The sequence below is a fragment of the Hemicordylus capensis genome, chromosome 2 (assembly GCF_027244095.1).
Source record: "Hemicordylus capensis ecotype Gifberg chromosome 2, rHemCap1.1.pri, whole genome shotgun sequence".
In the NCBI taxonomy this organism is placed as follows: domain Eukaryota; kingdom Metazoa; phylum Chordata; class Lepidosauria; order Squamata; family Cordylidae; genus Hemicordylus; species Hemicordylus capensis.
The window spans coordinates 159,010,528-159,022,639 of NC_069658.1; the positions used below are offsets into that span (position 1 = coordinate 159,010,528).

Below are 12,112 nucleotides of genomic sequence, written 5' to 3' on the forward strand. Positions count from 1 at the left end.
GCCACTGCGGGTCCAACTCCTCCCTCGGAGCAAGCCAAGGCCCGCCCCCCCGATAGTCACTGCCTGGTCTGTCCTTGCGCGGTGTTCGATAAGAACGAAGAGAGGTCGAGAGTAGACATCGGTAAGAGAAGACCGCGGGAAAGAAGCCGCAGGTCAGCGCGGGACCATGTCGGGTCTTGCGGTCTCCGCCGGTGGTGAGTGCTTTTGCTTTCCTACTGGTTCGTGCCTGGCCGTGGCCTGCCTTGGGAATGAAACGAAATGAGAGGCTGGGGCCTGGGAAACAGTCTTGCAGCCCCATTTCAGGCACGCGCGCCCTTCGCAAGAAGCCCCGCTGAATTCGATGTGCGCAAGATCCAAGATGACAGCGACACAGCGTCTGCAATTCTACTCCGGCCGCTACGCTAGATTGGGTTCGGGACTCCGAAGCCAAGAAGGGTGCTCTGCTGTGCACGAGGGAACCGTGTCCCCAAATGTTTGGCAGGGGCTGGGCGCCCCTTGATATTTGCTTGCCTGCCCCCCACGCTCCAGACCCGGCCCTGGCCTTGTTTGCACGGAGCAGGAGGGTGAGGGGCGCGCGCGCGCACACTTGGCTTTAAACATTCCAGCGCAGCAGGCACTTTCTCACGCTACTGTCGTTGAGCCTCCGGCTTCCCCCTAGCGGAAAATGGGGAGGGACTCCGACTGGAACATTTGCTCTTGAATCTTCCCTCCCTCTTTTGGGGGGAGGTGGTTGCGCGGGGGGGGGGCAAGCTCTTTCAGAAAGCACAGCCCTCAGTCTAGTGTCCAGCAGCAGTAACACAGCTGTTCCTGGTCTCTATGGAAGGGGCAGAGGCCCAGGACAAGGATATCTCCCCCCACCTCGAAAGCATCTGCCCCCTTCAAAAAAGCCTCCTAAAAAACCCCGAACTGTGCACCAGCAAAGCCTTTTGTGAAAAGAAAAGGTTGAAAGGTGAGATACTAATGCAGAGTTTAAAAAAAATACACCCCCACCCCCCCAAAAAACAAAAACAAACACACACACAACATTTTGGGTGGTTACAAAGCCACTGCAAAAAGTAATTGCTCAGGAGAGGGGAACTTGAAAATAAAGCAGGTTCTGTGGACCAGGACTTGATCTTAAGGTCCTAGCAACATTCCTGGTGCTAATGCCTGTTTCTCGACTTACACTGCAATCCTTTCCCCTTTTTTTCAGGCAGAGTTGTTAGAGGTTTGGACAAAAAATGTTTTTCTGTTTTGCAAGTGACTAACCGGCAGTGGATGATGAACAGAACGTTATGCAATAAAGCCCACCATGAGGACAGCACACAGAAGCCAAAACAAGAGGCTTCAGGTAAACCAGAATAAGTTAACCTTCCTAATCAGCAGCCCAGTTCTATGCATCTTTACTTGGCATTGTGCTTAATGGGGCTTCCTCCCAAGTAATAGAGATTGCAGCCTTAGGCTTTGTGAGGATGGCAGCATTTTAAAGGGTTGGAGCCCTTTGGCCACAACAAATAAATTCATTTCTTTCTGTTACCGTATACCTTGGTCTCCCATCAAACTGTTTTTGCAGGTTTTGGTAGTGCTTCTAGTCTGGGGAAAGCTGAATGTTTGGGACTTCTTTGTGTGATTTCCCCCATACCCCGATAATATTCAAACTACTTTACATGCCCCCCTCCCCAAAAGACTCATTCTTGCTGGTATAATCTTAATATTTACAGCCAGATGAAGGTTTCATTTTTGGTCCTCTTCTCGATAGAAAAATTGCCCAAAATTATCTTACAGAAACCTCTGGAAGAGCATGACATTGTGTATGGATTAATGGAATTCATTTACCAAAAAATTTAAACATTGCGTATATATAGCCTCATGGTACATAATGAAAAACTAATCCTTATTTCATGATGAATGCCTTTGGACCATAATGTATCTTAAATAGAAAACTATCTTTAGATAGATTTTTTCCCTCAAAAATAATGTTATTTTAAAAATCCAATTTAAATAAAAAAAATCTGATTTAAATAAAAAAATCTGATTTAAATTAACCGATTTTTTTATTTTAAAAAAATCATTGATTTTTATCCACCTTGCTTCTTGTTTTAGTATGTGAAAGAATGGGTGTAAATCCACATGTGTACATGTAACCCTAAAAAAAGGGGGCAGCGGTTTCCCTTAGGCATGAATTTGACTTGATAAGTTTTCATTTGAAAGCTTGGCTTTGCCAAGCATATTGTAGTGAAGTGTGGTCTGGGTAATGTTTGGATAAGAGCAGGAATTGCTCAGAGCTTGGAATGCTGGGGGGTGGGGTGGGGGGCGGGAGGAGGAGGGTGCTGGACTTATTTCTAGGTGGTGCCCAAGAGTTATAATTGTTGAACTGATAGGAAACAATGAGCATAGTGCTATCAGATTCAACATATGCAAGTAGAAAATTGCCAAGGAAGTCCAACACACACACTTGATTTCAGAAAACGAAACTTCACAAAAATGAGAGAACTGGTAAATGGAGAAGAAAGTAAAGAGGGTCAAACGTCTCCTGAATACATGAGGCACAAAGAAGAAAACTTAGCACAAAGTCCAAGAAAATGGCAGCATGGCTAACAAGGATGGAAAGCTATAAAAGGCAAGAAGGCTTCTTTCAAAAAATGAAAATCTTGCCAAATGATACAAAAAGGTTGATGAAACAAATATGGTATTTTCCTGGTGACAAAGTATTCCAGTTTCCCCACACCAGAGGGGAAGGTGCCTGTGTTCTCTACAGCAAAGAGTAACAACCATTAACTCTTGTGCTTAAAAATAATAGCTGGAAAAGCTCTAACATTTTTATCCCACCTTTCCTTGGAAAAGCTGAAGGTCGCATGCATGCATGCTCACATATGTGTGTGTATAAATACACACTCTTACTTTATCATCACAGCAATCCTGTGAGGTGGGCTAGGTTAAGAGATAGTAAGAGTTCAGGCTTGCCTAATTCAAACTAGGTCTCCTGAGTCTAAGATCAACAGTTAGGAGGTGGGGACTTCCATAATAACCGTGGAACATTAATGGCCTATTTTGCTGTATCAGGCCCAATTAAGTCTGTATGTTCTAAAGGTTCCCTTCCCTCCTTCTAAAACAAAGCTGCAATCTGACCAGACTCTCAGAATGATATAACTGGCAACTCTTTGGATCATTCCTAGTGAAATTGATTTTTAGTGTGAATTATTCTCCTTTTCCCAGTGATATTGCTATAATGGCAAAGAACAAGCTAAAATGAATTGTGCCTGCTTGTCTTGTGTATGCTGGCATAACTTCTTTTGAATACAACACTTCTCAGGTGATCGTCCAATTGACTAGCACTACGTTGGCTGGAAAATGTTTAGTGGAGAGACTTTTCAACCTGCAGTGTGAAACTCAGATGATTTGTTCGTGGTGTAGTGAGCTCCTGCTTGGAGGTGGCTCCCCCATGAGGCCGGTTGAGGCGATGGCCTCAGGTGGCAAGTATAGGTGCCCATCCCCTTGCCACAAGAGTCATTGCACCTGCCTATTGCTGCGGTCCCTGCCTCAACTCTGCTGTCGCCACCCTATCTCCAGTCTCCCCACCACCACTGCCTACCTCATTGGCCCAGTGCTGCCTCTCTTTCTCCTCACAGCTGCTGGGGTGAGCTGCCACTACTAGCTGTTTACGTGGCTTGAGGAGTGGAGTGTGCCTCCAGTCGTGCTGGCTGGCCTCGCTCTCTGCACTCACACCACGTGTCTCCCTCTCTCTTTCACCAGCTGTGTCTCCCCTCCAAGTACCAAACTTGTTTGCTTTGTTTCCGGGTGGGTTTGGTGCTGGAGGGAAGAGACGGAGGGAGAGAGCTGATGCTGATGCAGCACTATGCTGCCGTGCACCGTGGAAACGGCAAGCGGTGGCAACGAGCCCCAGCAGCTGGGGCCGATGGTGAGGGGGAAGGGTCAGCAAGGGGGTGGCTGCCACCTAGGGGCAGGGTGCCTCTTTGCCATTTGCCTTGAGTGACAGATGGCAACTAGCCAGTACTGCTCCTACTCCACTTGACCATGGGACGATGTACAAGCCATGCCAACCTAAATATGGCCGTTGTGAATAATGAGTGGTGCTGCAAAGAGATTACAATGCCAGTGTTGCCTTTTGAGTGAGATCCATAGTTTCCCAGTGCTGCATTTTCCTCTTGCATGCTTTCTGCAGGATCCTTGTTCAGAGTCCCAGGATACAAGCCCACTGACTGGGATAAGAAGATCTTGCTATGGACGGGCCGTTTCAAGAAAGTAGAAGACATACCAGAAACTATGTCGTAAGTTCAGGACTTGCACAGCCCAAGATTCCTGTTTCTGAATTGAGTTGGGTGCTAGCAGTTGAAAGCAGAGTGTACACAGGTTAGATACTTTCCATGCAGAAAAATATGTTTTATTTTTTTATGACCTGTGTCCGTTCACCACCACAAAGCGACACAGGGAGGAGTAGTGAAACCCTTCAGAGAGCCTCCCCTTCCTGTGCTGCTTTGGTTCATAGGTTTGCTATCCATCTTACTCAAAGAAATTCCATTTACAAAGACTACTATTGGCCTTTTGGAGCCTCCTTTCATTACTTTTCCTCATTACAGATTATAATCACAATATATCTAGGGGTCCCTGCCAGGCTGGTATGAGGGCCCTGGTATCTACCATTAGCTTTCAGTTGTGTTGAAGGATAAAGGAGGTCAGCAGCTCACGGCTAGATGCAATAGATGTTGTAAGTGTAATTGTACTATCAGTTCTGTCTTCCAGAAGTTACTGTGTAATGCCCATTGCTGATTATTGTCATTGACTTTGCAGGGCTGGAGTAGTCTAATGAAAATTGTACAGGTTTTAGGTCCATTTTATAGAGACATTTGTGCCAATCTCATTCTGCTACATAAACTCAAGTTTCCAGGTTGCCGAACCCAATTCTACACCTCTCTGCTGCTCTCTGATCAACCCACCATCACGCATAATGTTGCCAGATTCTGCGTGGCAGCATGCAAGATCTGCTGGCTCCTGACAGTTAGCAGGTCCTGACCAGGATGATTTCCACGCTCAGTTACATTGCTACACAGAAGTCTTGACATTCCTGCATTTGTGCAGTTCCTATGCACTTCATCCACACCCCACTCATATACTTTACTTTAAAAGTTTTAAAAAATGTTCCCCCGCCGGCGTGCTGTTATTTTTAAGCCCCTCGGGGCGGTTCCCCCATCGGCCGGAAGTAGCGAGCATGCATGCGCCTGTCGTGCGTGTGCGCACGGCAGATGGGCACGTGCACGCAACAGGCGCTCGCACGCTCGCTACTTCTGGCCACTTCCGGCCGATGGGGGAAACGGGGCGGCAGGGAGGAACGCTGCTGCCCCGAGGGGCTTAAAAATAACAGCGCGCTGGCGGGAGGGGTGAGTGCACCCTCCCCCGCCCTTAAAGTACTACCCCCGCCGGTGCCGAAGATCTTCAGAGCTATGTTTTTCTATGTAAAAATTTCAGAGCTATGTTTTACACAGCTGCTCAGCTTTTAGCAATAGTCTTTTACATTCTTACAGTAGTTCTTTAGAAACACTAAATTTAGAGCTTTTAGTGCTGTTGTTCATACTGCTCAACAGCTTTTAGCAATACTCTTTTATGTTCTTATATAAGACTGTAATAAAGATGATTGATTGGTACAGGTGCTAGATGAGTCTCCAGAAGAAAAAGTTGCACTGATCTAGAAGATAGTTGCAAATCGTACACTGTCTGGGTTTTTTATTAATTGGGCTGTAGGTATTTATTAGATACAAACATGGGCTTAGAAGGGTTTTTCAGAAGAGCTTTTAATATTGGGGATCACAAGTTAAATGTTAAAAAGCAGCAAAGCACGTTTTACAGGAACCTTAAATTCTGTGAAGGTGCTTCAATGGTCTTGCTCTAAAAGCTAACACGAGTGTGCTGAGCATCACTCACCTGCTTGCCTTTTATCTTATCTTCATTTTTTCCAAACAGTTAAACAAACAGTGATGATGACATTCCGGTCGAGAACTCAACACAGGAGAGAGGTCTCTTTCTTACAGTTGCTTTTTTTAGCTTTTGAACTCCTCAGTTGTTCACCATAGAGCTAAACACTGAGCAATGCCATACTTCACATGGAGGTTCAGACATGTCCACACTAGAGATGGTTGCTCTTCCTTTTTTGCAGCTTCCCCCTGTCCTGTAAGAATTGCCACTTATGGGTCCTCTGCAATGAGATGAGCCCAAAAGAGTATTCATTTAGAACAAATGGAGGTGTCACTTTATCTGATAGAAACATGTTGCAGGACAGCTGTGACTCATTCCACAAAGAGGCTAAAAGTGAACCTACAGGGGCTAGAACTTGTGGGGGGCATAGCTGGATTCTAGGAACTGGGTAGAGCTGACTTTTTCACTTCAGCTGCAGTGTGGTAACTTTGCCTTTAATAAAGAGCGAACCAAAGAAAATAACATGCAGCTAAAAGGATGGGATAAAATGGAACCTTCTTCACTTTTGGTTGCATGGCTTTACTTGCCTCAGGAGCCCTGAAGCTGCTTTCCTTCTCTCTGCACAGGTTCAGGGAGGATTCTGACTTTGGTTCTAAAAGGAGACTGCCTCTCTATGATGGATAAGCTCCTGAACTCTCGATTCCTCCCACCCAGTGTTTGCTAGCTGTTCTCCCTACCTAACAAGAAGGAACATGTTGGCCTTTCGTACGGTAGCATCTGTGTACTTCTTTCCTCTGCATACCTCTCACATTTCCTTTAGTGGCTTTACCCTCCCCAGGTACATAAGGAGGCAGGTGGGCTGAGCCAGGAATTCTTGGGTATCAAGGGCATGGCTGTTGTAACTGTTCCTCTCTTGTAATATATGACTGTTTGTGAGTGGGAAGAGGGCTGGTGGCACACTGCTAGGAGGCATGGCCTTAAAGAGAAGCTAAAGCCTCAATTTGATTCCTGGTTTTGTTCTTGGCCTTTATGTGACCAAGCTGCTTTTCTGTAAAAGGGAGACTCCTTGTGTTCTTTGTAAGCCTCTTTAACTCTTTCTAGAGTGCTTGGATGTAATCTTAATAGGAGTTGTTTGTGAGATAAGATTTCCATAGAGAGAGGATTTCCACAACTCACCCCTGTGGTGCTCTTGTGCCGTTCCTGTGCACTTTAATAAGGCTTGTGCAGAACTTCCCATTGATAGGTTCAGAACTGGCTGTGCCTATGTAGGAAAGAGATCTTGGGGTCATAGTGGATAGCTCAGTGAAAACATGTGCTGCAGTAGTGAAAAAGACAAATACCATGTTAGGGATGATTAGGAAAGGAACTGAAAATAAAAAGGCCAATATTGTGGAAATTTCCCTGCCACTAAAGGATTCTGTAGCCCAAGATACTGAAAACAGGCCAGTTTGGCATTTACAGATTAGGTTGTGCAGGGTGGTTGGGTGGTGTTAAGTAGGGATGTGCATGAAGATCTTTGGCGCTGGCGGGGGTAGTACTTTAAGGGCGGGGGAGGGTGTACTCACCCCTCCCGCCGCATTTCCCCCGCCAGTGCACTGTTATTTTTAAGCCCCTCGGGGCGGCAGCGTTCCTCCCTGCTGCCCTGTTTTCCCCGTTGGCCAGAAGTAGCGTGCGTGCGTGTGCCTGTTGCGTGCACGCGCCCATCTGCCGTGCGCACACGGACGGCAGGCGCACATGCGCTCGCTACTTCCAGCCACTTCCGCCTGATGGGGGAAATGGGGCGGCAGGGAGGAATGCTGCCGCCCCGAGGGGCTTTAAAACAACAGCATGCCGGCGGGGGAAATGTGGCAGGAGGGGTGAGTACACCCTCCCCCGCTGGCGTCAAACCTCTCCCCCCCCCCAGCGCTGAAATGTTTTGGAGGCCTTCATAATGGCCTCCGAAATGTTTCGGGCACATGCCTAGTGTTAAGCCCCGAGTCAGAAAGATTAATATCAACACCATGAGGCTGTTCTCACAAGCAGCCAAGCCCAGGCTTAAGCAGCCAACCTGGACTAACCGCTGGGATTTGCACGGATCCCAGTGGTGCTGCAGCGCCAAACCTAGTGCCGCAGTCCGACTCTTTGCCGAGGTTAAGGGTGCAAACATGCCCTGACACCTGTCCCCTGGGGGAATTCTAGAGTGCCTGTCCTAGAAGCTCTAGAGCAGGGATTCTCAACGTTGGGTCCCCAGATATTATTGGACTTCAACTCTCATAATCCCCAGCCCCATTGGGTTTTAGATGGGGATTATGGGAGTTGAAGTCAACAGCATCTGGGGATCCAACGCTGAGAATTCCTGCTCTGGAGCACTGGTCCTAGACCTAGAGCACGTGTACCCTGGGGGAATCCCCCAGTGCACTGTGGGACTCATGGAGGCCAGGACTAGTCCCAGCCTCTGTTCTCCAGCACAGCTGGGAGCAGCATGGAGAGTCATCTGCGCTGCTTCAGGCAGTACTGGTCATGTCGGTGCACAGCTTGTGTATTGCCTGGGCTGCAAAGGATTGTCTGGGGAAAGGTGGGTTGAACCTTGCCTTCCCCCTGCCTGTCCAACTGCTCAAGGGCATGGTCATGTATTATCAGCCCCCATGTGTATGATCAGAATATGCAAAATGATGAATGTGTGTCAGACTCTTTCTCTATAACAAATAGATTTTATAAGAAATTACAAAATACAAATGTATATCATAGGGTATTTCTCACACTTAAATTAAACCCAGACTGATATTTCCAACTCTCTGCTGGCTTGTCCTCCCTAGATTTCAGAGATTATCAACAACTGCAGAGCCAGAGAACATTGGTTCAGTTCTGTCACAGCTACATTTGGAATATTGTATATAACGCTGGTTGCCCCATTTCAAAAATGACTTTATTAGAACTGGGAAAAGTTCAGGAAAGGGAGGGTAATTGATGAAGGGGTTTGAAGCACTTTCCTTATGGGGAAAGGCACTTGGACTTTTTGATTGTTCTTATGAGGAAAGACAAATGTTGGGGAATATAATACAGACTTAAAAAAAAATGGTATTAAGCAAGTGCATAGAGAAATTTTCTTCCTTTCTCATCTTGCCCATAATTGCAGTTGCCCAATGAAATTGGCAGGACGTCCAGGCTTGACAAACTTCTTTATGATTAGCACTGTAGCTGTGTAATGTGGTGGCCATCAGTTTAGATGGCTGTTAAGGAAGGATTAGACCAGTTATTGGAAGATAGATGTATCAGTTTACGACATAATTTGATTTGTTTTCTCTTAATGGAATATCCAAGCCATTCTGATGACTTTTATGTAACGCTGCTTTTAGCAGATCAAACGTTTCAGATCACTTACAATGTTGCTAAGTTCTGTTTTTCAGCTTCTAGATTTATGGTGATCTGCGATAGCAGCTTGATCTGTTCGGTTTAGCTTTAATTGTATTTCTTCTTGCTGCCTTTTGGCTGTAATAAATAAATTCTGATTCTCATGTATCGGTGCTACTGCCCGTGATAGCTAAATGGAACCTCCATATTCAGAGGCAGTAAACAACTGAACACAACTTGGTGGGTAAATGCCAAGGTGGGGGAGGTGCTATTTCCTTCTTGCACTGTCTATGGCTTTCCTGGAAGCAGCTGGCTGGCTGTTGTTCAAACTGGATGATACGGAGACTTGTTCTGACCCAGCAAGGTTTTCCCTTTGTTCTTAACATTGTGATCAGTTGCATCTCTTGGGTCAGAGCTCCATCTTTCCTTGCACTGCCCTTAATGGCATGCAAACTCTGCCAGCGCCCTTTGCCCATAGCAGAGTGTGTTGAAAAGGCCTGCAACCATCTTGGCCAAATGTGTGGTGAACATGACTGGCACCCAGTGAAACTTCTGGAGGTGTCTGTGTTTACTGATCACTTGGATAATACAATGGCTCAGGAGTGGACAGGGCAGATATCAGCGATATTGACTTTTCCATAGTAACAGACCAACAAGGCAACTTTTGGACCTGTGGTCTGATAATGCTGTGTTTGCTCAAAGGTTTGAGACGATCGACGCAGCAAGGAACAAGATGCGTGTGAAGATCAGCTATGGAATGATCGCTCTGACAATCCTGGGCTGTGTAATCATGGTTATTTCAGGAAAACAGGTGAGTACAAAAGAACCAACAGGCTGAGAGTCTCCTCCTTCCTCTCCAGAATTAGAAAAAAAACCTTTCCCTAATGAGTGCCCAGGGTGACTCCCAGGAGCTGAAGATGCTGGGGGTGGGTGGGCAGAGGGAACCCTTTGAGGTATTCGTCAGAAATCTTCAGCCCACTTTGAATGATCAAGAGCCCATTTGGGTTATCTGAGGGAGGAGTGAGGAGCCACTCACTCTAGCCACTTTTTCTTTTGAGGGGGTCGGGGGCATGTTTTGCAAATATGTTCTCATGGAGGGCATAGCTTGTCCTTTGCCCTTGTGTGCCGTGCCATTAGGGGATGCATTGGGCTGACTCCTTTACCACCTTAGCTTGTGCTTTGGAGCGGAGCAGACCAGACCAGAAAACGTCTATTCAAATGGACTAAGCAAATCTAATGTGCATAGTCCTGCCAGCTGGAGGGAGCAGACATACACTCCTCCACTGAAGGCAAATACTGACACATCTTACAGAGTTCTTGTAAGAATTGTTGTTTTTGTGTCTGTGTAAAAATGCTCCTTATATGCTTTTGGACACTCAAAGGCACGGCATACATCAGGCCTTGAGATTTTCTTGGATTTGTGAGGCAGCCCCAAAATTTAGGAGCAAGACCATGGACACGTGACAAAATTACCGGTATTAGCTGTAATTGGAGGGTAAGGACAAATGGGCTTCTCTTTATCCCTTTACAAGTAATACTTAGGATAGAAACAGGGCTAATTTTATTAACTACCTCAGAGTATCCTAGTCTAGGCACTGGTCTAATGTCTAGTCAGGCACTGGTATAAATGCTAAGTGTTAATATTTCTCCACCATTCAGTCTCAGTCATAGAGACACTTGTAGAGGCAAAATGCCCATTCGTTTGTCAGTATCCCAGTGCTCTGAACTGAAGAGCCATATGACTTGCTTGCAGTTCATAATTTTTGAGATCCCCTTTTCTGCATCCTTTGTTCTTCTACTGTAGGCTGTTAAAAGGCATGAATCCCTCACAAGTCAGAACTTGGAGAAAAAAGCGCGCTGGAGAGAGGAGGCTGCTCAGAGTGCCTCTGCTAAGCCCTAATCCAGAGGAAGAAGATCTGTCACCTTTGAATTGGGAAGGAGGATCAGCTGGAGGGATGTATTTTCATTAGCCAATTCCACTTTTGAGAAGGAACAAATGAAATTATTTTGTAGTGATGCTCCTACTATGAAATGCCTGTTAATAGCTTTTAAAGAAGACTATGAGATTGTCACGCATTAAATCCAGTGTTCTTCAGATCCTTGTTAACTGGCTCTATTAAAACTATCACAGTGCCTGTGAAACATGCATTGTTCTGCCCAGCGATGATTCCCCTATGAGGCCAAGGGGGGTGATGACCTCGGGCCCTGTGTGTGCCACTAGAGCACCAAGGACAGGCATCCTCTCCTGCATTGGGCATCATCCCACCTGCTGGTGCCCTTGCCTCTCTGAAGAAGCTTGCTGGCCTCATCCCCCTCATGGGCGTAACTGGGGGGGGGGGGCAGGCAGGGCACATGCCCTAGGTGCCACTGGGGGGGGTGCCACACCAGTGCCTGCCACCCCCACCCCAAGGCCCCTCAGCCACTTGCCCTCCTGCTTGTCTTGCCCTCCAGCCTAGAATCGGAGCTGCCTGCGAACTGTGACACAGCGCTTTCTCTCCCCGCCTCTCAGCTGATTGGTGGGTGGGCAGGGCTTCTAGAGAGGCCTCTGTGCAGGCCTCCCTGAAGCCTGAACTCGAGGCAGGCCCCAAGCAAGGAAGGAAGAAGGCAGGCAGAGTTCTCTACAGCAGACCCTCTGCCCAGACCATCCAGCACAGTGTTTGCCAGGTAGAATGTGAATTCCTTTTTGTGGTTATCCCCCGCCCCCATAGGCTTGCCATAGGGCAGGGGTGGGGAACCTTGGCCCTCCAGCTGTTTTTGAACTACAACTCCCATCATCCCCAGCCATTGTGGCTGGGGATGGTAGGAGCTGTAGTTTCAAAAACAGCTGGAGGGCCAAGGTTCCCCACCCCTGCCATAGGGCTTTGATATGGGGGGC

At 47.0% G+C, this 12,112-nt stretch overlaps 1 protein-coding gene across 2 annotated transcripts; it reads left to right on the forward strand.

The window, feature by feature from the left end:
* The first annotated feature begins 24 nt into the window (after nucleotides 1-24).
* Nucleotides 25-11,332, forward strand: FAM162A (family with sequence similarity 162 member A). Of its 2 annotated transcripts, none has more exons than XM_053295646.1 (5): nucleotides 25-194; nucleotides 1,193-1,330; nucleotides 4,163-4,268; nucleotides 9,940-10,048; nucleotides 11,042-11,332. In XM_053295646.1, exons 1-5 carry the CDS (start codon nucleotides 167-169, stop codon nucleotides 11,135-11,137), a joined length of 477 nt encoding a protein of 158 aa, XP_053151621.1. In that variant the 5' UTR covers nucleotides 25-166; the 3' UTR covers nucleotides 11,138-11,332. The 2 variants fall into 2 exon arrangements, with proteins under 2 accessions (XP_053151621.1, XP_053151622.1); XM_053295647.1 differs by having other exon boundaries at nucleotides 58-194; nucleotides 1,197-1,330.
* The last annotated feature ends 780 nt before the right edge of the window (nucleotides 11,333-12,112 follow it).

What these genes read in the sequence shown, in the direction of transcription:
- FAM162A (XM_053295646.1), top strand. Translation starts at nt 167, where the DNA reads ATGTCGGGTCTTGCGGTCTCCGCCGGTG. An exon ending in GACATACCAGAAACTATGTC is followed by an intron (nt 4,269 to 9,939) that starts GTAAGTTCAGGA and finishes GTTTGCTCAAAG; the next exon opens with GTTTGAGACGATCGACGCAG. An exon ending in TGGTTATTTCAGGAAAACAG is followed by an intron (nt 10,049 to 11,041) that starts GTGAGTACAAAA and finishes CTTCTACTGTAG; the next exon opens with GCTGTTAAAAGGCATGAATC.